The 25,433-nt window shown below is 37.5% G+C and overlaps 4 protein-coding genes, 2 non-coding genes and 1 pseudogene across 7 annotated transcripts; 5 read left to right on the plus strand and 2 right to left on the minus strand.

Annotated features, from left to right (window-relative positions):
• Window positions 1–5: 5 nt before the first annotated feature.
• Window positions 6–87, plus strand: Trnas-cga (transfer RNA serine (anticodon CGA)). Its single transcript has one exon. It is a non-coding gene; the product is annotated as a tRNA-Ser (tRNA).
• A 77-nt stretch (window positions 88–164) lies between these two features.
• On the plus strand, window positions 165–246 carry Trnas-cga (transfer RNA serine (anticodon CGA)). The gene has a single exon. It is a non-coding gene; the product is annotated as a tRNA-Ser (tRNA).
• A 3,431-nt stretch (window positions 247–3,677) lies between these two features.
• LOC143469110 (nmrA-like family domain-containing protein 1) lies at window positions 3,678–6,866 on the minus strand. The gene is made up of 6 exons (XM_076966674.1): window positions 6,457–6,866; window positions 6,168–6,325; window positions 5,789–6,050; window positions 5,507–5,643; window positions 5,320–5,376; window positions 3,678–5,150 (listed from the first exon to the last, which is right to left on the minus strand). The coding sequence occupies exons 1-6, from the start codon at window positions 6,662–6,664 to the stop codon at window positions 4,956–4,958; spliced, it is 1,017 nt and encodes a 338-aa protein (XP_076822789.1). The 5' UTR covers window positions 6,665–6,866; the 3' UTR covers window positions 3,678–4,955.
• A 759-nt stretch (window positions 6,867–7,625) lies between these two features.
• On the plus strand, window positions 7,626–10,063 carry LOC143468631 (uncharacterized). The gene is made up of 4 exons (XM_076965961.1): window positions 7,626–8,037; window positions 8,139–8,245; window positions 8,451–8,599; window positions 8,765–10,063. The coding sequence occupies exons 1-4, from the start codon at window positions 7,650–7,652 to the stop codon at window positions 9,822–9,824; spliced, it is 1,704 nt and encodes a 567-aa protein (XP_076822076.1). The 5' UTR covers window positions 7,626–7,649; the 3' UTR covers window positions 9,825–10,063.
• A 104-nt stretch (window positions 10,064–10,167) lies between these two features.
• Window positions 10,168–13,401, minus strand: LOC143469713 (alpha-tectorin-like). Its single transcript, XM_076967504.1, has 10 exons — window positions 13,245–13,401; window positions 12,865–12,916; window positions 12,615–12,786; window positions 12,369–12,532; window positions 12,054–12,231; window positions 11,899–11,966; window positions 11,636–11,822; window positions 11,247–11,360; window positions 10,687–10,789; window positions 10,168–10,471 (listed from the first exon to the last, which is right to left on the minus strand). Exons 1-10 carry the CDS (start codon window positions 13,285–13,287, stop codon window positions 10,308–10,310), a joined length of 1,245 nt encoding a protein of 414 aa, XP_076823619.1. The 5' UTR covers window positions 13,288–13,401; the 3' UTR covers window positions 10,168–10,307.
• Window positions 13,402–15,239: 1,838 nt separating this feature from the next.
• LOC143469394 (endoplasmic reticulum chaperone BiP-like) lies at window positions 15,240–19,312 on the plus strand (annotated as a pseudogene). The gene is made up of 9 exons (XR_013119111.1): window positions 15,240–15,484; window positions 15,701–15,989; window positions 16,117–16,308; window positions 17,069–17,223; window positions 17,392–17,627; window positions 17,742–17,979; window positions 18,070–18,237; window positions 18,334–18,593; window positions 18,706–19,312. The product of XR_013119111.1 is annotated as an endoplasmic reticulum chaperone BiP-like (transcript).
• A 3,057-nt stretch (window positions 19,313–22,369) lies between these two features.
• On the plus strand, window positions 22,370–25,373 carry LOC143468267 (endoplasmic reticulum chaperone BiP-like). Its single transcript, XM_076965369.1, has 9 exons — window positions 22,370–22,545; window positions 22,665–22,953; window positions 23,073–23,263; window positions 23,330–23,484; window positions 23,576–23,811; window positions 23,891–24,128; window positions 24,238–24,405; window positions 24,489–24,748; window positions 24,874–25,373. Exons 1-9 carry the CDS (start codon window positions 22,421–22,423, stop codon window positions 25,168–25,170), a joined length of 1,959 nt encoding a protein of 652 aa, XP_076821484.1. The 5' UTR covers window positions 22,370–22,420; the 3' UTR covers window positions 25,171–25,373.
• Window positions 25,374–25,433: the final 60 nt, after the last annotated feature.

The raw sequence follows: 25,433 nt of genomic DNA on the forward strand, positions 1-25,433 counted from the left end.
GCACAGTTGTCGTGGCCGAGTGGTTAAGGCGACAGACTCGAAATCTGTTGGGCCCTGCCAGCGTAGGTTCGAATCCTGCCGACAACGCAGATGTTACTTTTGCAATTTCATATGGATATTCGGAAATGTGCCATTCTAACTATTTCATCTATGCATTAAGCATAGTTGTCGTGGCCGAGTGGTTAAGGCGACAGACTCGAAATCTGTTGGGCCCTGCCCGCGTAGGTTCGAATCCCGCCGACAACGCAGATATTACTTTTGCAATTTCATATGGATATTCGGAAATGTGGTATTTTAACTATTTCATCTATGCATTAAGCACAGTTGTCGTGGCCGAGTGGTTAAGGCGACAGTCTAGAAATCTGCTGGGCTCTGCCCGCTTAGGTTCGAATCCTGCCGACAACGCGGAATTGGAATCACGCTTCCATAAGTGATTTGCGAAAAGTGCGATTTTATCTATTTGCATGGAAGTATTAAAGCAATAAAGTCAAGATGCGCAGAAAGCATAGGGTGGGTGAGAGGGAACCCATAGCACAGTGGAAAAACCGAAGAACGTCGACAGACAAGCTGCAGGTTCAAACCAGCGAGCCGCAGAGCGACGAGCCAACAACCATTTGATGACCATTTGACTGTCTAGGCCACCAGCTGGCTAGACTGACGTCTAGGCCACCAGCTGGCTAAACTGATGTCTAGGCCACCAGCTGGCTAGACTGACGTCTAGGCCACCAGCTGGCTACGTCTAGGCCTCCAGCTGGCTAGACTCACGTAAATCCTGAGTATTTAGGAAGCTGCCGGAACTGTAAAAAAAGTTGCAAAAGTTGCAAAAACTTGCCCTACTAATCACCTAATCCTAATCCTAATCACTTACCTTATATAATATATATAGATATCTATATATAGATATAGTCATAAGTAAAACTAAAATTTATGAATTTCTTCACGTTTAAGGGGTCACTACCCAATAAAACGACAATTTTGTGCCGGCAACACAGTGATTGTGACCGTGTTGCACTCAATGCGTCATATTAAAAAAAGTAAAAATTTTCCGGTCCAATGCGCATGTGACGTCGATGTGGAGTAGTTCGTCGTTGCTTTAACGACAGCTGGTTCCAGGTCTAGGCTAAGTTGTAAATTTTGTGTGGGTTTGAATTTTTGTTTTTTTGGAGTATTTGTCATAAAATGTTAAGCTAAAAACTTGTTGTAAAGTTTAGGCAATTGTTATAGAAAACTGAGTACATGGATTTTGTCCAAACTAAGACGGTAGACAGACATAACCTAGGTCTTGTTGCAAGCCAAAATTCAGGGTAGGTTTATGATGTAGTTTTGCGTTGGTAGCTTCTTGATTTAATGTACTTTGCATTGAAAAGCCTATCTCTTTGAATTGGGACATGACCCCTTAAGCAAATAACAGAAGTTTACTTTAGTACTTAAAATTTAGTTGAAACTAGCTTATAGTTAATACACTACAGAGACGTAGGCGTAGCTAGGTCTCGAAATCAGCTTGATTTTCATCTAGACTACGCTAGCTTGATTTTCATCTAGACTAGGCTTGCTTGAAAAGTGCCACTTTAATGATTTCCTTTATACATAGATCATTAATAATGATGATCATAATTAATAATTAATATAGATCAAAATGGGTAATGTTGGGTACTAGAGTATTAGAGCACTAGAGCACTAGAGCACTAGAGCACTAGAGCACTAGAGCACTAGAGCACTAGAGCACTAGAGCACTAGAGCACTAGAGCACTAGAGCACTAGAGCACTAGAGCACTAGAGCACTAGAGGACTAGAGGACTAGAGGACTAGAGGACTAGAGGACTAGAGGACTAGAGGACTAGAGCACTAGAGCACTTGAGCACTAGAGCACTAGAGCACTAGAGCACTAGAGCACTAGAGCACTAGAGCACTAGAGCACTAGAGCACTAGAGCACTAGAGCACTAGAGCACTAGAGCACTAGAGCACTAGAGCACTAGAGCACTAGAGCACTAGAGCACTAGAGCACTAGAGCACTAGAGCACTAGAGCACTAGAGCACTAGAGGACTAGAGGACTAGAGGACTAGAGGACTAGAGCACTAGAGCACTTGAGCACTAGAGCACTAGAGCACTAGAGCACTAGAGCACAATTCATTACATTCCTTAATTAATTTTGCGTTAATTGCTTTGCTTTATATTCCGTTCACCGTTTAGCAAGTCATTCAATGGTTCATTTGTTTCTTAAGTTACGGGTTCAATACAAATATATTTTCTTATACGTCTTCACCGATCAACCTCTGCGAAAGTGCTGCCGTGAAAGACACGCAACCTCATAAGGAGAAAAGCTTTCCGCACCACTCTCCCTGAAGATTCTCAGCCGTCGTGCAAGTCGACTTTCATGATACTAGGCTGTTCGTCGGAAGACCGTCCTGAGAGCTTCATAACAACCACACACCCACACGGAATATTTGATCATCTGGTAGTAATCATTAGTTTGTAATATTAACTGAACTTATAATGGTATTATATACTGTGGATAACTCCCTTTAATTTCTTCGTTTTACTGAATTCTTTCCATTCCCCTATTAAATTCTCTTTTCCATTGATAGCGCATTCATTAACCCCTGATAGCCAGTTATAAGCATCACAGTACCAAAACCAAAACTGTTAATGTCTTGAATAGTTATTTATTTATTATTGGTTCTCAACGAAACGGTTACTGTTTTCAGATCACAAAATAAAGCTGCATTCGGTAGACCCCAAATTACTCCAATATCATCCAATATCAGTATCTCCAATATCAGTAGACTCCAATATCATTGTAAGAACTAAGTCGTTAAGTGCTTTAGTACGAATAACGTAATTCGGAAGTAATCAAAATCGGGTCTTGTATACTAAACACGGGCAAAATATAATACAGTGCTTTTTGTTAAACAGTCAGGGCACTTTCTTATTTTAACTTATGTTATGTTAACTTAATTTACCTGTTAAATTATCTGACTCTATTGTTGCGTGCGGTTAGAAAACTCTAACCTTTTGTTGGCCGAAAGGTTTTAATGTTACAACAGAAATAGTTTACAAGAAAAGTTTTTTTATTGTAGGTGCTGTACACTTTCTCAATACATATTACGCATAATCAAGAACACAGTAACTCCACAGCTTATAAGATGTCTATTGAGTTGCCATCACCATAACTAGCGTAGAAAGATAACCTGTTCGTTGCGGTGATTTTCTCATCTGCCTCTGTTCGCTGGTAGAATTGCGAGCTTATCAAACGTGAAGAGATGGGAGTGAAAATGTTCGACAAGAAAAACGCAGCATTTCAGAACATGTGCAGCGAGTAAAACAATGTGTTGGCAATGGCAGTTACATGTAGTTGAAGCTGACGCGTACATAAATTATTTATCAGTATAAATAGGCCTAACTGGAAAACACTTTTCCAAGAAATGATGTAATGGTATTAGAAATACCACCCAGGCCGCTACAAACACAAGAAATAGAACACAAATAACATTATGATATCATCAGATTTGCACGAGAATTCCGTAGGAATTATGACAATTAGCACACTATCTCGCCCCTCGGGCATTTCAAAAAGAGTGTGCTCAAGGTAGAATCCCATGTGACATTACTTTAGGCATCACAACAAAAATGGTATTCTTAGATAAATACAGTAGATTACTAATATTTAGTGGGATAGTGAAGGTACTAGGTTATATATTAAAGTTAAAAGTAACACATCAAAAAAACATACATATGTCATTACGAACTCATTTAAGAGTAACAAGAGGAATCGAATGCTTTTCGATGAAGTAAGGTGTTGCTCGTTCCCAAAGAAGAATAAGAAGATAATTCCGTTCTCGTTCTAGCTTTTAATGACGGTCTGTCTGTCGGTCGGTCTGTCCAAGTCGGCTTGAAGAGACCTTTTTAGCAAATGAGGATATCTTTACTTAATTTCCTTGTTAAATTATTATCTGACTCTATTGTTGCGTGCGGTTAGAAAACTCTAACCTTTTGTTGGCAGAAAGGTTTTAATGTTACAACAGAAATAGTTTACAAGATAAAGGTTTTTATTACACACTGTACAGTTAGGCCTACTCAATATTACGAATAACCAAGAACATAAGTAATACCACTGCTTATAAGATGTCTATTGAGTTGCAATCATGATGGTTAATTCAGACAACTCTTTTGTTGATTTCTATGATTCACTCCGCTAACTTTGCTCGCTGGAAGAAGTGCGAGCTTATATAACGTGAAAGCGATGGGAATTAGAATGTTCAACACGAAAAACGCAGCGAGCAAAGCGATGTTCAGACAATGGGAGGTACATACTTATCACAATAGATGTTGGAAAACAACCTGGGAACGTATTAAAAGCAGTGTTCACACAAAGTTCTATATTTCTAAATATTTTAAAGCAAAATATGTTGGTTGTAAGAAATATATTAGGAGTAACAAAAATTTTTAAGAGAAACATTTTTAAAGAGATGAAAATAGTTTTCTTTTTATTAATAAAGAGAGGTGAATCGGAAAATTGTTTTGGAAGTTTTAAATATATTTGTCGGTTTCCTAAAAATGTTTTGTTCAAAGAGAAAAAAATTTGATGAATCGACGGGGCCACCTTATTTGAGAAAAGATTATAGTAGATTAACTTGAATGCTATAATAGATTATCAGTAACAAATTCAAGATCTCCCTATAGTTTAGGGTAGGTTAAATTATTCTTCAATTAGACCTAAATTAATGGGTGCGATAAGCAAAGAAAGAGATTTTATTTACTCAGTTGTCAACTAAGCTTACAAGGTTAGATCAGGCTTAGATACATTACAGCAAAAAACAAAAGCGAAATATTATATAACAGATCGGAGCTAGTGGTCCACCGAATCTCCGGGCTCATGTCGCACATTAGGAAAGGGCAATGACCATTATAAATATAAACTATAGCCAATTATGCTTGCACAGTTGTAAGAGTTGCTCATTCTGCAATCAATCTCTTTAAGATTTCTTTGTTTGCTTTGGACCAGTCATAGAATGACATGACGTCTTTATCCAGTGACATTGTAGTGATTTGATTGTTTCGTTGGACGCCACGTGTCAAGTAGTCAAAGTAATTGGCCATGTCCTCAACTCCATCCCATGAATGGCGGGCAATAAACTCCTCTGGGGTGACCTAAGGAGAAAACATCTTGAACAAAGTGAAATGGCTCGAGCTGAGTTAAATCATTCCTCTGAACTGTGACCGTACATTGCTCAGTTTTATCATCAAGCACAGCAAAGCAACTTATAGGCTACTTTTAGTGGTGATATGTAGCCTACATACTGACAATAACTTGACTTACAGGAGCGTCTTCTATGTTACAGGGAAAAAGATGATGAGTCAGTATTTGTGCGTATTCCTGCAAATTATATATAAATAAACTGTAGGCTATCTCTGTTTTGAAATACGTAATTAAATATTTAGACACATCAACACTAAAAACACTCAATAGCTTAGCATTGGGTCTTTTGGTACTACGTATTCTATACCTTTAGAGTCATTTTATCACCCGATAATGTGATCGTCTTTCCAACCCATTGTTTGCAGTCCTTGAAAATGGAACAAATACACGAACCGAGGTCTTTAAAACTTATCAAATCAATTGGTATATACCCGGTTGGTGCAACTAAAACGCAACATTAGACTATTCCAACTTTTAATCAATCTATAACAAAGTTGGTTTTACAGTATACTGTATATAAAGAACGAAAGGTTTAACAACACATTCTGCAATGATACTTCAAGTAAACTAAGCTTATATTTAGACATACCGATCTTGTACAAGTTGTCCCTATCTGTTTTAAGCGGTTTGAAAACCCCGTGAGAGAAATCTTCATAAAGAGGCGGGATTACAAGCAGCGTCCTGGGTAAACCGATGTTTGTGAAGTAATCAGCAATATGAGCTTTTGAGTCGCATGGATCCGATCTCAAACCGATGGAAGCGTACACATGCATCTGTGTGCTATAGATCACGTGCTTTATTCCGCATTTCAAGCATGCGTCACCCACGGCCCTTCCGATGGCTACTTCCTCCTAAAAATCAATGATATTTCATAAACCTAGCAGATTCCAGAATGTTCCAGTTTTTTTCCGAAACGTTTTAGGCTAAGAATTTCAAAAACAAAGAGACTTTTAGACATTATATCATACTTCAACCGACGTTCCTCGGTCGTAGATTGTATCAGTGACAAGGAAAACGCCGAAAGACCCATCGATTTGCTTTGCTACTTCCGAGGTTTTTTCAACGGCAACCCCAGATAAAACTATGTCTGGTTTTAGGGATTTCAATTTGCGCACGAGTGAAGAATCTTTATGTGCAATATAAGAAGGTTATTGTTAAGCAATATTCACTTTCTTCTTGCACTAAATGATTGCTGTAAAATCGTGGCATTAATGATGGGCTTAATAATAATATTGAATCTATAGATCATGTTCTTACCGGAGGATGCAGATGTTAATATTTTGACCAAAAACTCTTCCCGATTTTGAAGAAGTGCTCGAGTTGCAGAAATACATTGATTGGCAGCAGAAGAATGCCAATACCTTTCATTGCAAGTAAAATATTCCTGACTTACCCCATCTCCCCTGTCGTTACCTTCTCTGTTTATTTCAGGAAAAGCTGCTATAATGCACACCGCTTTCTTCATTCCGCTAATTGATCTTTTCAAAGCAGGTATTTTATAAATGCTGATTTTTGGTTACAGAGGTTTGGTTACTTGTATTCGAGCTTCAAACAAAACGAAAGAAAACTTTTAAAAATCTCGATTTTTAAAGAGACTCGGTGTTAATCATCGCTGCTGTTTATACAAGATGTCATACACACGAGCCAGGCGGAGAATTCAACAAAAGGCATAAAGATAGCACAAAGATGGTTGTGTTCGAAGATCGGTCGGGCAATTGTTTGTAATCGTGTTACGGTGTTTTCTGTGGATGACCTCCTCTTAACCTAAGCACCTCTATTCTTTTGTACGATATTATCGTTCAAAATCGTTCAGGCTTTGTATTGCACAAGAACAGATTCCATCTCAAGTGTCGTTTAATGTATTATAAATCAAACAAAATATTCTGAGAGATAATGGAAGTTGTAATACAAGCAGTGGCTGGGAATATTGCAATCTATTACTGCTGCATACTGTGCAAGTGCAAAGAGAATTAGGTCTCGCAATAAGGACAGACTGACACAAAAAGAAACCTATTTTTATGACCGTTGAATTTCGCAATGATATTTCAATGCTCTGCAGCTTTTAATTCTTCAAATACCACCGTGTTGGCTATTTTAAAATTATGCACAGCAAAATGGGTAATTATGTTCATGTCAAAATGTTCTGTGCGGTTACTAAATTCTTCAGCGTGAGTCTGTGGTAAACAAGACATGTCATGTTAATCGTTTTTACATTTCCTGACAAAAAAAATGACAACTTTTTTGAAATTTATGCTCGAAGATACTCCAGTAAATGAGCTGCAACGAGACAAGTTAACACAGTAATTAGAGATCTGCGGTCGCTCACCAGGCAATGTCCATTTCCCGGCCACAAAGGGAAATCTTTTCGGAGCTTGCCTATAAAGCCCTTGTTATTTTCGAGGAACCAAACGTTTTCGGATGCTTCTTTCAGCAATCACAGAAGAAGAGTTATGGAACGACACTTGTTAAACCTTCTTTGCATCTTAATCATCGCTTATGCAAAGACATGTGAGGCAATCGAAAGCTTGCATGACGTGGATACGCTTAAGGAAAGTTGTACTTCAGCCCCAGCCTTGATCATACAAAATGAGACGAAGAGACTGGAATGCTGCAAGGAAGTAAGCGGCAGTGTCAACTACTATTGGTTGAGAAGAGATTATTACTTGAGCAGGCGACTGTCGACTTTGCAAGTGTTGGATTGCCCCCAATTTGAAGTAGAATGCCACAATCGGCCTTTTGCGGCTCTACCTTTTACATCGCTGATGTACGACAGGTTCTGTAACCTTTCTAATCTGATAGAAACCTGTCGAGAGAAAGTGCAGAACCCCGCCGTGCTGGGTAATTAACCTTCTTTACTTCCTCTTGCAATGTTTTATCAATTAATATTCAATGTTTTTTTTTTTGAATGTAAACTAATTCTTTGATATTTTACTGTAAAGACAATGAAGAGCTTTTGCCGTTCACGCTCGAAACTTGGACGAAACTAACAAGCAGTTTGAACTCGTCGACTCTCTCCTTCTTACAGTTGCAAGATCCTTGCATTCAGGTATAGTAAAAGCACGATTGAAAGTAGGGAAGGTAAATTTAAATTAAAATAGGCAAAAAGAAAATTTTAATTTTTTGTCTTTACTGAAATTTTCTGTTTATAGTTTCAAAAAAGTTGCAAAACCGTTCTGCTAACACAGGAAAGCAGGCAAACATTACAGCTAAATTTTCAATATTGCGTCTTTGCAATACACTTTTCAACACAGGTGGCATTGTACGACTCTCCTAGCGGCAGTTCAGGTCACTATCACGAACTTACGCCTTTTTCCTTCTTTTGCACCACCATGTGGTGCGGTTTTGACGAAGATTCCATCACAAGGTGGCAGATCTCATCATGGGCTTGGATGCCTACCAGGTAATTTAACATAAAAATGTATGTTTTATCGAGTGAACGTAGACCTCCTGTTTCTGAATTTTCAAGGATTGTTGACTGTTACATAAATTATAATTAGTTACGTTTTAGCGGTTATTGTTAAACAAGTGTCAGGTACTGAAAAAAATCTCATCTCCATCTTTTCAGATGCCAAATAAATATTGCCGTCGTTTTGATCATTCTTGTTCTTCTGGCATTTACAATCACCGTGGGAAACGTCACCATCATGTGGGTATACGTAAGCGAGAGAAAAAAGCTTCTAAACAGCCAAACCATATTTCGGCTAGGGTTGGCCGTTGTAGATCTTATGGTTGGTGTCATTGTACTCCCATACGGGGTTTGGATTTTCTATCAACTCTATTTCAACCCAATTAAAGTAGAAACCTTGTATAACGTAACTGGTAAAGTAAACAGAGAAAATAGTTTTGAGCTGGTGCTGGAGTATCGTGAAATCATTTATACGGAAGACGAAATTCTTCAAAGCGTTGCCATACATGTCATCGGGTTCATCACAGATTTTTCATTATTTGTTTCGATATTTCTTTTGGCAATTTCCGGGGTTGATCGTTTAAACGCCATTTGGCGGCCGTTGCAGTACAGGAAAGATAAAGCGAAACGTTTCGCCACCATTGCTTGCGTTTTTATATACTCTCTTCTAATAGTCATATCGTCCCTACCTTACCTCGTTGCCAGCATCAGCTACAACGGTTTGATGGGGAGTGCAATTGTGATTATTTACGGCCATTCTTACCTTACTTATTACGCTTGCGTTTTCGTTGCCCCGCTTGTGTTTACCTGGGTGGTATCTGTGGCAATCTACGCAGTTTCCAGGAAAAATTTTAAGAAGCGGCGACACCTGTTCGGAAACTCGAGGCAAAACATTGCACAGCAGCAGCGTCTTAATAGGACCCTGGGCTTAATGGTGTCCGCTTTCTCGTTCAGCGTTTTTCCTTCTCTATCATTCACTTGGGTGTGGGTCTTGCTATCAACAGATCCTCCACAGGATAAACTCATCTACGTCCCTGAGGCAGCAAACATTATACAAGAAGTGAGCGTCATACTACTGGTGAGCAATAGCCTGTGGAATTGCTTAATCTACAGCGTCAGACAGAAAGAATTTCGTCAGGTGGCAACTGAAAAATACCGACGACTTTTCCGGTTTCCAGCGTCGTTGCTGATTCGAGCCATTTGTGGACGACTTGATTGATAACATAATAAAATATCTATTATGTCAGAGCTCTAACTGTATATAATGTGAACCATGGACAATAAATTTTATGTCACGTGCCCCGTCTTGTTTATGTATTATTTGTCTTTGTTTATTTGTCGAATAAACTATATCGCAACAGAGTCAATATGAAGACAAACTATACCTTATATTCTTTCTAACGTGACAATTACGTTCAGACAAAACATTACAGCTAATGACGCCATATGCATTCAGATGCACCGGAGGTAATTTAACAAACAGTTAGTTTACCATTCAGGACATTTCGGAGATAACAAAAGCCTTACAGCAGTGACGTGAACGCAAATGCCACAATTATGTGTCAGATGTCCTTGGTATTTATTATATATATACTTACAATACAATATCTCACACAACACACAGCTCAGAGATTATGGGGTTTCATGTACGTTTGTCATTTTGAGCAAGAGTTTCAGGTGACAAAGCACCAAAGTACATCTTTCAGCATTGGAGTTTTTTCCCGGAAGTGCGCCATTTTTGATAGAAGAATCTGAGTATGCCACCTGTTACTACCAGCACAAGTGTAACCATGGTTACCGTTATGATGAAAGTCTGACTGCTCGATAGATTGATCACAACAATGTGTTCGCTTTCCGATTCTGTCACTATGGAAAAAAGCAACCGGGTTAAATTAATTATTTAGTAAGTTATCTTATGGGCTGAAAGTGAATAGGCTAACGTTTTGTTGCAGTCACAGACATTTTTCGTACAAATTAAGCAACAGACAAATATGAACAAGGTTACTTTTTGCTAATATACCAACCAACGTGTTGGCGAGGTTAAGAAATATGTTCGATTTTAATAGAGGGGGTTTTCTTACCGGCACAAGTCTTTCCATTTTCTTGCAGCAGTTTTCCTTCAAAGCATGAACAAAATATGGCATCACCATGCATCTCGCATATCTCGCTACATCCGCCGTTGTTCTAACAATAAAGCAATTAATAAAGACACAGATGAAAAAAATCATGCGAATACCAACATGTTATTTCTTTAGAACAAATAGGTTCCTAATACGTTCCAAAAGCTGTTGGAGTATCGGGGAATTTGAAGATCTATTCTATAGGATACGTTTTCGGGTATGGTTTTTTGTATGCAAGCAATTTTCCGCAAACAAAAGATTTAGGTTACTCGTGTTAAGTCAATCCTCTAGGGATTTGTTTTTTATTTAATTCATTCTTCCCTTTTTATGTAGCACGATTAGCGAGTAAATCGGAAACTGCCAGTGATTAATTGTTCTGTTGCACAAACGAGTAACACCACACCCAATACTAAACGTAACGCTTTGACAGAAGATATTCGATAGATAGTATATAAGCCACTGCGCCAGTGCTATGCAAGGCTTATCGAAACGTCTATTTTCTGTATGCAAAAATACCCAACCTTTTCGCAATTCGGTTTTTCTGGGGTTTTTAAATTGATCGGTCCTGATGAAGCCAGTTTGTGCCGGTAGCCTTCCGTGATCTGCGGCGCATCGCGTCGTTTTCTCTTGTCACACTGAATATATGAATAAGAAAAGGTGGTATTAAGAAATGGATGATATGACATAAATATGACAAATATGACAAATACCTCCTCATTTTTATTGATGTAAACGATTGTTTGGAAATTTCACGTTAAATTGCACAATCAGTGATTACACGTTTCGTGTTTACTTGATTGAATTCATTGATTAATTAGCTAATGCACTGATACATTGGTTAATTATAACCTCAAATACGCAAAACAACCAGTTCAAGTTTTTTTTAGAGCAGTAAATTGAGAAAACTTACTGGAGAGGAGCAGTCTTCTTCACCTGGCAGGCATATGACAAGGTTGCAATAAACAAAAATCCTTTGTAGATCTTGACTCCGGCCGGACCAAACGAATGACTGAAAACGAAACTTAACAAAATTTGATTCGTAATTCTCGGTGACCACAATAGCGTCTTCGTCCTCCCACGCTTTACTGGCCTTGCACCTGCGAAATGAAGACCACCGTGAACAATCAGGTATCAGCTGTTCAGCTTATTTTTAGAAGCACTTTAAATACCAACCCTCCTTGTATGATTGGGTACATCGGGCTCATACTTCCCTCTTCCGCAGATGCCCAGCAGTGTTCAGCCTAAAATGAAGAGATGGTCAACATATGTGACCAAGAAGACGACAATAAAAAATCAAAAGACAAGAAAATTTACAAAATTGTCTAAACCTGCAAGACATAATCGTCTTCCACTCCAGGGTCCACCCTCAGTGTTGCTTTTACATACAAGTAGTCAGGAACTTTGACAGAGGAAACGTTGAGTTCCGTAGAAAAATCCTCGTTTGCTTGATAAGCCAACGATACGTCAAATTCACCAACATTTTCGACAGGATCCAACTCAAGTTTCCTATTTCGTAAATTGAAATAGGGACAATCAATTGAGCCGAAGTTAAGAAAATGATTCAAGAAGACGTATTAGCAGTTATAGAAATATCTATACCAAAAATGTCAAGCGCTGAAAAAGTACATAATTGCGAATCTTACCTGATTTGTGGGTAAATTCCATCAGAGCTGTTTAGGAGAAGATTAATATCGAATGAGCAAGTTACATTCAGGCAGAAATTTGTGAACCTCTGGATCACGAACGATGTATTGACATTTGGAACTGATCGAATGGTGTAAGTTACCGTAAGAGTATCGTTGTCTTGCTGCATTAACAAAACATGTCCTTGCTTCATGAAACGACAAGAATGTCAGAAATCGATAATTTTTTCTAACATTGCTGCTAACCGTAATATAAGGATCACAGTCCAGTAGGGAAGTGAGGTTAAAGGTCACGGCATCGTTATCTGCGTAAACTCTGCACTGTGACGCAACACTCGACGCGTCCTCAACGGCTGTTTTCGAGATGACCAAATATCCTGGACCGTCCGTTAGCATAATGACTTCGCTTTCATCTAGGCTTAAAAAAAATTTAAATGCGTCCTTTTTAAAAGCCTAGTTTGTTATAGGCCATGTATGGTTCATACGTCATACTTACTAAATATCGGGTGCTTCACTACAAACTGTTTCGTTTTGAGCCCAGGCAATACCTGATTTAAAAAAGGTTCATTAAAAATGGTATTTTCACACTTGATTATGTAGGCAGCACTCCTCTTAGCTCATATTAAAAACTCTTTTATTAAACTAAAAGCGAAACGTTAGATTAACGGTCTAAAAACTATGCGGCAACATATTGCATTTGGGTCTACTTCATTTACGCACGCCCATAGGAAGAAGTGAAAAAGGTAAAGACGTTATTATTCCGAAATGCTCAAAACTCTATCCAAGCATTTGAACTAGATTTTTAACCTCGAACTGCAATTGAAGTCTCTTCAGGAAGTAGTTTATTGGTTCAGGTCCCTATAACTTCAAACTTACTCTGAAATTGAAAGAATAGCAGCAGAAACCACAAAAGGGTCATCTTCGCTGATGCTTTAAATCCTTGCTTGTACTCTGCAATGTTTTCTTGATTTTACGCGAGGTATCGTGCTTTAATCGAACCGTACAAACAATGGTTGCAAGGAATGGAACACCCTGCTCTGCGTTTCTTTGTATTCGCCCTGAGACAATTACAGCGGTACAATATGATTCATAATCTTGCTTTCCGCCCGTTTTGTGGAAGCAACGTATGTAGATACAAGACCCTTAATAAATTTCCTTCGTGTAAGCTCGCATACTTAATGTGATATCATATACACGTTGTTTGTGTTCTACACTATATGCCGATTGTCGAATCGTTTAAATCGTCCTAAAACTATAAGTTAAAACAAATACTTCTCATTAATGAATGCACAGGCGGCCAGGGGTTTTTGAATCCTTTTTGAACTGCAGGCCGCAAAACTAAAGAGATGAGTGACCGCTGGTCATACCTAAAGAAAGAAGCGAATAAAAATTAGAAAGGAACTTTTAAAGATGTTAAAGAGCATTTACCAATTTACTCAAGAGCGCTAAAAATCCCATTAAAAGTTATAAAAATCAAATTTGTTTAATACTACATATTGTTAAACATGTTTACCACAGATCACAATCAAAACTTCAGTGAAAAAAAAACACTGGTTCACTTGCGGTTAAAAAAGAAGTTCAATGGCCCAAAGTGTGACGTAAAAACGAGTGACAATTGTCGTACAACCGTACAACAGCACAAAAACAATCAGTAGTGCAAAGAAAATTTCAGAATACTGTATTTTCATTATTGGACTTAACAAAATTGGTTGGATCTCTCGTAAAATAAGCTCATTGACACCTCGGGACTCAGGTTTTGATTTAGGGGACCTTTGATGTAGGATTGTAGATCTACAATCATGCGAGCGGGTCGTTAAGCTACAAGTTTAACGAATATTGATGAACAAAAATTTCCGGGTAGTGTTCATGAAATAAAAGATTGCATTTGCAGTGTGAACCCCCATTCATGATTTACTTCCTTAGTTTAAAGATATGCTTTTAAGGTAATTGAGTTATTGCTTCGGCTGAAATGCTCTCCTAAAGATACATCTCTTCGAGCTTTTTAATCAATTACTGCTGTGTTTTGATATGCTGTGTACGTGTGTGACGTGCGTGCGTGTGTTTTTGAATTTCATTGGTATCTACAAAACTTTGCATGAAATAACGGCGTGCGCGTGCGAATTACCTTTTTTCAAACTTTAACTTATTTTAGCAAAACTGGATTGTTGTGCACACTATGGTGACTCACAGTCATGCAAGTCTCGTTTACATGAATACGACTAACTATCATGTTTATGGACGATGGTGTCGTTTTATTGCAAAACACCTGATTGATGTATAACCTAAAGCTGACGTGTCCACTGTCAAGAATCTACCGAAAACGTGACGCAATATAGGGTAACTTTCGCTTGCGTATCCAGTGTGCTTTGTGTTCAAACAAACGATAAACTCACCGGAGTGAGCTGATGCAACTTTTTAAAGCGTACGGTAACGTTTACTAATTTTTCGAAAACAACGCACAGTCAGCACTATTTACACTTCGTCATGCGACGTAATGATACCCTTCAACCAATCAAAATCGAACACACAAATTACTCGATTACGGTGATTCCCCTAAGACAGGACTTTAAAAAGCTGGCAACAGGCCTGCACTCATTGAGAATTTGGTTTAAACGACAAGTTAGCAAGTTTGTCTGCACAGCAAGGTCGTAATTCGTAACACAGGTGAACGTAATTGAAATTTATCGTAAAAAAGCAGATTTGGAAAACAGAAAATTAAAAGTTTGGCCTTATACAAAATTGATGCTAGTAGGCGCAGAACGTTATTAATACGATAGGGTAGAAATTAGAAGTAGACTTTATTAAATCGGAGCATACCGTAATTTAAGTTTGCTGGAAAATTGAAAAAAAATACTTTTAATTTCCAGTGATTTGTGGAAAAATTTGTAGAAACAATTGTTTCAATTTTTAACACTAAATTGAAAGTATAAGTATTAAGTATACGTATTCACGAATATTACAATTCTTTTGTTCTGTGATCGTATAAAAGACAAAATTACCATGAAGACGTTTCTCCTGTTAACCGTTATTGCCGGGTTTTGGCTGACACCAGCACGTAGTGAAGAAGGCGCAAGTGACACAGTAATTGGCATTGATCTGGGAACAACATATTCCTGGTAAGAAATTGTTACCTGCCACGTATTATATATTTGCATTAGTCCTATATAACTAAATAGGAAATACGAACAATTGCCGTTATTGCAACACTAGTGCGTGTATAAATGGGCTAAAAATTTTTACTCACACGAACAGAAAAATTTGCTGACAAATATTTGACCTTGTCCCAAACGCTGAAACCGTAGCCTCTATTGAGTTACTGTTCTTTTTTACAGCGTTGGCGTTTTCAAGAACGGAAGAGTTGAAATTATAGCGAATGACCAGGGAAATCGGATCACTCCATCCTATGTGGCATTCACAGCTGAGGGTGATCGTTTAATTGGAGATGCAGCCAAGAACCAGTTGACCTCAAATCCAGAAAATACCGTTTTCGATGTTAAACGCTTAATTGGTCGAAAATGGGACGAGGAAAGCGTTCAAAGCGACAGAAAATATTTACCGTTTGTTTTGATGGAAAAAAATAACAAACCCCATGTCAAAGTCACTGCAAAAGGAGAAGACAGGGTAAGAAATGTGTATTATTTAACCTTAACGGAGTTACTTGTAGGTTATATAAGAAATCTCCAAAATTAAAAAAATGTAAATGCACCTTATCTTAATTATATTTTGACGTTTAAACGGCTGTTTGCAGACTTTTACTCCTGAAGAAATTAGCGCTATGGTTCTGGGAAGAATGAAGAAAACTGCTGAAGATTATTTGGGGGAGGAAGTCAAAAACGCCGTGGTTACTGTGCCCGCCTATTTCAAACAACGCTCAACGTCAAGCCACCAAAGATGCAGGCACTATTGCTGGTCTCAATGTGATACGAATCATCAATGAACCGTAAGTGAATACAAAAATATAAACGGAGGTTACTTGATGTAACGCCCATACACCAGAATGATCAAAACGGACAAACATCGGAAAAGTTATCGATTACAATAAAATTTAATAAGGCGTAGGAGTTTGAACAAATCCGTTCATAGCCTATTTGAATTGGTTCAGTATGCATCTGAACCTATTATACTATGTCGCAATAAATGTTTTAGTCCATCTTCTGTTACTTTGCTTTCTTTGGGATGGTGACTGCACTAACTATTGAAATTATGCAACGAGAATCCGAACCAAGCAATTGCGGCATATTAGCTTATTTAATAAATTACTATTCCCACATTTTTTGAAATAAATTACTGTATTAGAGTTATCGTTACATTTGAATTCCTGTAAACTATATTTCATAAAATATTGTAGACTAGGGCTGGGAAATTTTTGCCGGCGGCTAAGAGCTGTTAGCAATTAGCCGAAAACGTACATGCAGGAGAGGAATCGGAGCAACGTTTTTGGTAATCCATTGAGTCACGGAAATTTGGTGCTTTGTTAATCATTTTCATGCTTGAATACTTCGTTTTCTTGATAAAGTTTGTGGTCTAGCATAATATAACCCTTTCCATCACATTCCTTTTCAATAAATAGTCGTTTTGCCTGCGATAGACAATGCGACACGATAATTAGTGACTATGGCAGCTAACGGCTAAATTCCCACCCTTAATACAAACTTTGCAGTGTCGCTGTACTAACTTGACAATATTCTCTCTCACAACAGAACGGCTGCCGCAATCGCTTACGGCTTGGACAGGCAAGAAGAGGAAAAGAACATTCTTGTTTTCGATCTTGGTGGTGGTACATTTGATGTTTCTATCCTGACAATTGATAGCGGAGTATTCGAAGTAATTTCTACTAATGGTGACACACATTTAGGTAAGTACTTGCCTACATAATCAAATAAGATTGTCTGGTTTATCTTAAACATGTTTTTATTACCTTAAGGTAAACAATTGTTTTTGAAATTTCTGTCAGCGGTTATTTTAAATTTTATGAGGTTTATGATCTCAAACTTGATAGCGCTATCAACGTTGCATCATTTAGGTGGAGAAGACTTTGACCAAAACGTTATTGATCACTTTATGAAGATTTATAAGAAACAAACAGGAAAAGACGCCAGGAAAGACAGTCGGGCCATGCAAAAACTTCGTCGCGAGGCAGAAAAGGCAAAACGCGCTCTTTCTTCCCAACAAAGTGCCAGGGTGGAAATCGAAAACTTTCACGACGGGGACGACTTTTCCGAGTCACTGTCACGTGCAAAATTTGAAGAGTTGAATATGGTGTGACAGATATTATAAAATGTATACCTGTAAGCTTTAATTGAAATCAAATATTTCAGATCTTTGTCTAGTATATTTTTTTAATGTGTAACCTAAAATCGCATATCTATGTAGAAACTATTCCGATCCACTCTGAAACCAGTCACGAAAGCTTTAGAAGATGCTGGTTTTGAAACCAATGACATTGATGAAGTCGTTCTTGTTGGAGGATCAACCAGAATTCCCAAAATCCAAGCGCTGGTGAAAGAGTTTTTCAAAGGCAAAGAGCCAAATAGAGGGATCAATCCAGATGAAGCCGTTGCTTATGGGGCAACTGTGCAAGCTGGTGTGCTAAGCGGAGAGACAGAAGCAAGTAAGCTGAGACCTGAAAAATATACAGAGAGCTTGTAGTACCCAGTCTTGGCCTGGTAAAGACATTTGGAATTCGTTTGTTTCTTTGCAGAAAATGTGGCGATCATTGATGTTTGTCCACTGACTCTTGGTATTGAAACAGTTGGCGGTGTTATGACTAAACTTATTCCTCGCAACACTGTGGTCCCTACTAAGAAATCTCAAATCTTTTCAACTGCAAGTGATAACCAGCCCACTGTGACAATCAACGTTCTAGAAGGTAAAGATACATTTTTAATGTGTGTAGCTAATAATAAAGCTATTCCAGCCAATACAAAGTATCATATTCTTTTTCTTACGTTTACTTTCTTGAAAGGCGAAAGAAGTCTGGTCAAAGACAATCATCATCTTGGAAAGTTTGATCTAACTGAAATCCCTGCCGCTCCACGTGGAATCCCAAAAATCGAAGTCACCTTTCAAATTGATGCCAATGGTATCATGAAAGTGTCTGCTGAGGACAAGGGCACTGGAAACAAGCAAAACATTACAATAAAAAATGACCACAATCGATTATCACCTGAAGAAATTGATAGCATGATTAAGGATGCAGAAAGATTTGCAGAAGAAGATCAAACGGTAAGAAACTTTGCATGAAGCATTGACTTTTTAGTGGATTACTACAATGAAAAGCAGCATTTTTACAATGTTAGTAAGAATTTTTTTGTGATGAAACAAATCAAAAATTTAGGTAAAAAATCTCATTGAAGCGAGAAATCGTTTGGAAGGCTATGTCTACACGTTCAAAAATCAAGTCCAGGACAAAGAAAAATTGGGAAGCAAGCTGTCTGATGATGACAAAGAAACCATCACCAGAGCAGTTGAAGAAACAATATCCTGGCTTGAAGATCATCAGGAAGCCACAGAAGAAGAGTATGAAGCCCAGAAGAAGAAACTGGAGGAAGTTGTGCAGCCTATAATCTCTAAATTGTACGAAGAAAGAGAGGGTGCAAACAAAGATGAACTTTGAAAACCAGGCACTTGTTTCTTTATTCTGCAAAGCGTTTTTATTTGTTGAAGATTATTTGTTTGTGCACCGTAAAAATGCTATTTTAATGCATTTTTTAGAAATGTATTGTTTTTCTTGATTTCTAAAGTAAAAGCCGCTTACCCTTCACTTTGATTATAGCAATGGCCATACATTCTTGCTATTAAATGCTGCTGTACTATTATGAGTCTAATAGCAGCTGCCATGCATTATGCGCCAATAACTGATCTCATGTAACAATGGCTTATGTTATGTCTAACACGAAGCATACTGTACCCTTTTTATAAAATAAAAATTGGTTGTGCTTAAAGCATTCAGTGATTTTATTCTTAAATTCCACATCTAATGACATTGAACTGAATTTCATAACTATATTTCAAGATGGATCATTTAGAAATCTTAACACAGTACATAATGTGAATTATACATCTTTTCAAAGCATGGTAGAAATAAATGACAAACACATGATAGTGTAGCAATTAGGTTAGTGGTTTTCAAAATGTATACCATGACAATTTTACAAGTGTTCCACAAAACTTTTGAAAAGTACTTAATACAATACTTTCTTTATCGTTGGAATGGCTGCAAGCTACAGTAAGGTATGCCAGAATATCACATGAGCCTAAGTATATAAAGCCTATAGAGTAACTACACATATTTGCAAAAGTGAAATATATTCTCTAAGGTCTTTGGTGCTATGATGTTTTTTTGGAGTGGAGGTAGGGTATCTTAATTTTCAGGTGTCAACCTATGTTTCTGTAACATTGTAATTGCTAAAGCGATTTTTGCGTTGTCTGTTTATAAATATGCAATGTGCTGAAGTTAGATCCTGTCAGTGTGCAGTTCAAGAACTACAAAAGTTTGAAAACCATTATATTAATATATGAGAATGTTTAAAAAACATTCCAAAAACAACCTCCATGTAGAAACGCCATAAACAAAGCTTATTGCGCTGTGATTTACCGAATTATACATGGCGTTTTGGTGATAATTGAAATACCATTATAGTAATTGCTGAATAAATTTTTTATCATTTTACTTTAATAACAACGTGCTAGGGCCAATAATCAACATCACCTTTTCAAAATATTTGGGTTATACACTGCGCAAGACAATTGCTACCAGAATACAAGACAGCACTATCTAATATTGCAAATTTTGATGCCAATAAAAAGTTAAAATTAAATCAGTGTTGAAAAAGTACGGTTAAGCTTTCCAACTAACACATGGCCTATAAGTTTAAACCAAAGAACATTCACAAAAACTCATTTCTAATATTACTGTATGAACTACTGCAGCCAGCAGCCTCCAGGTATCCTACATACCTTGACAATATAATTGCACTCACTACAACAATGTTTTTAAGCCACATGAAACAATCTGTCTGTTTAATAATACATCATGATGTGTAAGCAATGTTTACATTTGTAAGTGAAATGACTTAAGTGACACAAATGCAAGAAAAAGATGTAAGTTATTATTATCTGGAAATAAATCAACTTTGCAGCAATGTTAACAAAAACAGAGAAATAAGAAATTAGATTTTTGGATTAACCTTTCAATAAAATAAAATTTTGCTGCCCAAAAACACAACTCAGTAAAAAAATGAACGTAATAAAAACCTTTTTGTTCACATCCACCCGATTCGTCTGCTTTCCGCCCATTAAAATGGGTGGAAATGCGGTAATATTTTCCCATTGGAATGGCAGGAAGTAGGCCTTTCTTACCCTAGAGTAAGAAATATGCATTTGGAATGGGGAGATGTTTACTTCGGCAGAAATATGGTTTGTGGGAAACCCCATTGCTGAAAGCAGGTCCATTTTAATGGGCGGAAAAATAGACGAATGGGGTTCACAAACCATACTTGTGCCGAAGTAAAATTCTCCCCATTCAAAAGGCATATATCTTACTCTAGGGTAAGAAAGGCATACTTTGAACCATTACAATGGGAAATAATTCCCTAACTCTGGACCATTTTAATGGGCGGAAAGTAGACGAATGGGGTGTCACATCAGCATATGCTGGATAAATTATATTAGCTTTCAATCTTACATTCAGATTCAGGCAATCTTAAAGCTGCAACATAGTTCAAAAAAAATTTTAATTTTTTTTTTATTTCCATGTCCATATTACATCATGAAATGGAGCTTATAATAGTACAGAGAATTTCTGGAGTGAATGAGTAATTTATATTACAACAATTCTATGCTTAAAAAGACACTTTGCATGTTCAACTTTTAATGACTCTTGGTGAATGTAAATTTCTGATAAAATATTTTGACATCACACATGAATAATGATGATCAACTTTTTTCCATGCGTGAATGACGTCCGCATCACAGCAGTAAAAGATGAATGAAACATTCTTACAACAATTATAAATATAAACATGAAAGAAGTTGATAAACACAACAAAGTATAATAAATAATAGCTATCCAAAAAGAAGAACATTTTATGAACACGAACATATACAAAAAATTACTAAAATGAAGTGTGGTGTGGAAGATGTTGCGCCATGTTATTACAACTAGCTTAAAGCAATTAACTACACGTAACAAATTAGCCTCGTACAAGTAACACAAATTTGTAAATAAAAGGCTTTTGTGTGTTAAAAATAAAGCTTTGGTAATTATTTCATTTCCAGTTAAGTTAAAATGAAGTTATTTTTTCAAAATATTGTGCAATTTTATAGTAATTATACTGATCTACTGTTTCCAGTAAAACATCGACGTATAACACTTGCGTGTCCTTATGTCGGTAATATCCCTACAATGCCATTGTAACATCAATTGTGATATCTGTTTGAGGTACTTTATGCTGATGCTGACTAATGTGTAATATCTGTCAAGTCATACGACGTACAAAATTACCCAATCGACCTAGTGCACACGTGGCGAATTCGACCAATCAGAGAGCACCACACAACGGTTTCGTACAGGATGAATCAACATGGCTTTTTATAAGTGTCTAATACGAAGTTTACCACCTCAGCAGTTGGACGAAATTATGCGGGTTGATAACGTGCCATAGTGACTTAAAAGTCTCGGCAGGTGCAAAAGGTTCCTCTTTCGAAGTAACATATATACTGTTAAGTAATAATGCTTAGATTAGCTTATCAAGCAATTGTCTAAAGCGCCTCAAATAACCGATGCCGGTAATTTAAGACTAGCATATGGCGTACCGTACTCAAAGTTGTAGGCTGCTTGTAAGAAGACGTTTTGAAAGGTGTCCTTGTCTCGCTTTAAGAACTACTTACAAGGAAAACATATTTTGTATCAACCCAAAGTAGCCTGCAAGCGCTGAGGCAGTCTCTGACCGGTTTTTATCAGCTTATCATGGTGTATTTTAATTTTACGACCTATATTTCATGTTTTATATTGCTTGTAGGTAGATGAAGTTATAGTAGAAATAATATAAATGGTAGAAATGAAAATCCTTTCAACATTTATTTTAAGTCTTTGTGTGTCATTTGTGTTTTGTGATGAAGATACCAGAGATCTTGGTACTGTGATTGGTATTGATCTTGGTACAACCTATTCGTGGTAAGTTAATGCACCGGTTTCCGGTTAATGCACCATATAATACATTACAGTAGTTTAGTAGACAAAGGTATTAATGGCGTTTATTTTCGAAAAATCACATATTTTCGTCATTTTTACAGCGTTGGTGTTTTCAAGAACGGAAGAGTTGAAATTATAGCAAATGACCAGGGAAATCGGATCACTCCATCCTATGTGGCATTTACAGCTGAGGGTGATCGTTTAATTGGAGATGCAGCCAAGAACCAGTTGACTTCAAATCCAGAAAACACCGTTTTCGATGCAAAGCGTTTAATTGGTAGAACTTGGAATGACCCAGGAGTCCAGAGTGACAAAAAATATTTCCCCTTTGCTGTTATTGACAAAAAGAGCAAACCGCATGTACAGGTCAACGTGAAGGGAGAGAAAAAGGTATACACTTGGTTTTCACTTCTCAGTAATTATAAATCAGCATTTGTTATTGGTTGAGCAGATTTTAAAATACCAACGACGATCAAAAGTTGTTATGCTACATCCTTTAATTTTTTTAGACATTTGCCCCCGAGGAAATAAGTGCCATGGTTCTGAATAAAATGAAAGAAATTGCTGAAGCTTACTTGGGCAAAGAAGTCACACACGCCGTAGTTACTGTACCCGCCTATTTCAATGATGCTCAGCGACAAGCCACCAAAGATGCAGGCACCATCGCTGGTCTCAATGTTATGAGAATCATCAATGAACCGTAAGTGAATCTATAAATCGATTCAATACTATATTTTTGATGCTAATCAAGCCACTATTGTAATAGAACTGCTGCCGCAATCGCTTACGGCTTGGACAAGAAGGAAGGAGAAAAGAACATTCTTGTTTTCGATCTTGGTGGTGGTACTTTTGACGTGTCCATGTTGACCATTGACAATGGTGTTTTTGAAGTAATTGCGACTAATGGCGATACCCACTTAGGTAAGTTACTACTATTTGTAACCTGTAATTTAATCATTCAGTTCCATCTCAGAGCATACAAATTTATTAAAATTTTACTTTTATTTGATAGGTGGTGAAGATTTTGATCAGATTGTAATGGATCATTTCATGAAAGTTTACAAAAAGAAAACTGGTAAAGATATAAGAAAGGACAATAGGGCTGTACAAAAACTCCGTCGTGAAGTTGAAAAAGCAAAACGTGCCCTTTCCTCACAACAAACTACCAGAGTGGAAATTGAAAGTTTCTTTGAAGGAGATGACTTTTCTGAATCGTTGTCAAGAGCAAAATTTGAAGAATTAAACATGGTTAGCGCTTTAACCATTTCTTATGTATTTAGCCCAGTATAGGTGCCTGGTTCTCACTTGGTACTTGCTTTTCCTGCAGAAACTGTTTCGATCCACCATGACTCCTGTGAAGAAAGTACTGGAAGACTCTGATCTTGACATTAAGGATGTTGATGAGGTCGTTCTTGTTGGAGGATCAACCAGGATTCCCAAAATTCAATCGCTTGTCAAAGAGTTTTTCAAAGGCAAGGAGCCAAACAGAGGGATCAATCCTGACGAAGCTGTTGCTTATGGAGCAGCCGTGCAAGCTGGAATACTTGGCGGAGAGTCAGATACTGGTGCGTGACCAGCATAGTCTGAGCTACATCAATGCCCGACGTGGCAGAAGTTTTAGAGCTAGACATGGCATATTTTTGTGTATGATAAATTGTAATTGTGTTTTTGCAGGTGATGTTGTCTTGTTGGATGTCTGTCCATTGACTCTTGGTATTGAAACAGTTGGCGGTGTTATGACTAAACTCATTCCTCGCAACACTGTGGTCCCAACTAAGAAATCTCAAATTTTTTCAACTGCAAGTGATAACCAGCCCACTGTGACAATCAACGTTCTAGAAGGTAGGATCATATCAATCATACCAGGGTTTAATGAAGTACATTTCATGTAAATTCTTCTTTCAAACTGTACCACCATTTCTCAGGTGAGAGAGCTATGGTGAAGGATAATCATCATCTTGGCAAATTTGATTTGACCGGAATTCCTTCCGCTCCACGTGGTGTACCACAGATCGAGGTTACATTCGAGATTGATGTCAACGGTATTTTGAGAGTTTCGGCTGAAGATAAAGGAACTGGAAACAAGGAAAAGATTACCATTAAGAACGATGACAACCGATTGTCTGAGGAGGACATCCAAAGGATGGTTAATGATGCTGAAAAGTTTGCAGCCGATGACCAGAAGGTATGCTTGGTTTATCAGTTACGAGAATATTTCTCAATGCTACTTAGCAAATGAACAGCAAAGTTCCCCATTAACTGCACACTTTGTAGAAGTTCCTAAAGATAAATTTTTACCTATGTTTGTAGACGAAAGAACGCGTTGATGCACGAAACGATTTGGAAGGCTATGCCTACTCACTCAAAAATCAAGTCAAAGACAAGGAAAAGTTAGGTGGTAAGCTGTCGGAAGATGACAAAGAAACCATCAACAAAGCAGTTGAAGAAACGATTTCCTGGCTCGAAGATCACCAGGAAGGCACAGAAAAGGAGGAATATGAAACCCAGAAAAAGAAAATGGAAGAAGTTGTGCAACCCATAGTCTCTAAACTCTACCAAGGAAGCGAGGGAGGAGCTGGAGGTGCTGAAGACAAAGATGAGTTATAAGATGAAAGTTTGGTCTTGAGTTGTGAACACCATCGTTGAAGCAGTATGCATTTATTTTTCTACCACGTGATCCAAGTTACAGATTGTGTCATAAATGCAAAAACTTTCTAAAATGAAGCAGCCCGTATTTAGTATAATTCCCGCAGTTTGACATATGAAAGCATTTCCTGCTGCCATTTATGAAAATACAGTTATTTATTCAATACTGGTGAGATTTTTTTGAGTGAAAAGCTCTTTGGAAACAAACATTGCAAGGTGTTGCC

The sequence above is a fragment of the Clavelina lepadiformis genome, chromosome 8 (assembly GCF_947623445.1).
Source record: "Clavelina lepadiformis chromosome 8, kaClaLepa1.1, whole genome shotgun sequence".
Lineage (NCBI taxonomy): Eukaryota > Metazoa > Chordata > Ascidiacea > Aplousobranchia > Clavelinidae > Clavelina > Clavelina lepadiformis.

What these genes read in the sequence shown, in the direction of transcription:
- LOC143469110 (XM_076966674.1), bottom strand. Translation starts at nt 6,664, where the DNA reads ATGAAGAAAGCGGTGTGCATTATAGCAGCTTTTCCTGAAATAAACAGA. An exon ending in ATTAACATCTGCATCCTCCG is followed by an intron (nt 6,326 to 6,456) that starts GTAAGAACATGA and finishes TTGCACATAAAG; the next exon opens with ATTCTTCACTCGTGCGCAAA. An exon ending in GTGATAAAATGACTCTAAAG is followed by an intron (nt 5,377 to 5,506) that starts GTATAGAATACG and finishes TATAATTTGCAG; the next exon opens with GAATACGCACAAATACTGAC.
- LOC143468631 (XM_076965961.1), top strand. Translation starts at nt 7,650, where the DNA reads ATGGAACGACACTTGTTAAACCTTCTTTGCATCTTAATCATCGCTTAT. An exon ending in GCAGAACCCCGCCGTGCTGG is followed by an intron (nt 8,038 to 8,138) that starts GTAATTAACCTT and finishes TTTACTGTAAAG; the next exon opens with ACAATGAAGAGCTTTTGCCG. An exon ending in TGCAAGATCCTTGCATTCAG is followed by an intron (nt 8,246 to 8,450) that starts GTATAGTAAAAG and finishes TTTTCAACACAG; the next exon opens with GTGGCATTGTACGACTCTCC.
- LOC143469713 (XM_076967504.1), bottom strand. Translation starts at nt 13,287, where the DNA reads ATGACCCTTTTGTGGTTTCTGCTGCTATTCTTTCAATTTCAGA. An exon ending in AGTGAAGCACCCGATATTTA is followed by an intron (nt 12,787 to 12,864) that starts GTAAGTATGACG and finishes ATTTTTTTTAAG; the next exon opens with CCTAGATGAAAGCGAAGTCA. An exon ending in GGAATTTACCCACAAATCAG is followed by an intron (nt 12,232 to 12,368) that starts GTAAGATTCGCA and finishes TTTACGAAATAG; the next exon opens with GAAACTTGAGTTGGATCCTG.
- LOC143468267 (XM_076965369.1), top strand. Translation starts at nt 22,421, where the DNA reads ATGGTAGAAATGAAAATCCTTTCAACATTTATTTTAAGTCTTTGTGTG. An exon ending in CTTGGTACAACCTATTCGTG is followed by an intron (nt 22,546 to 22,664) that starts GTAAGTTAATGC and finishes TCATTTTTACAG; the next exon opens with CGTTGGTGTTTTCAAGAACG. An exon ending in ACGTGAAGGGAGAGAAAAAG is followed by an intron (nt 22,954 to 23,072) that starts GTATACACTTGG and finishes TAATTTTTTTAG; the next exon opens with ACATTTGCCCCCGAGGAAAT.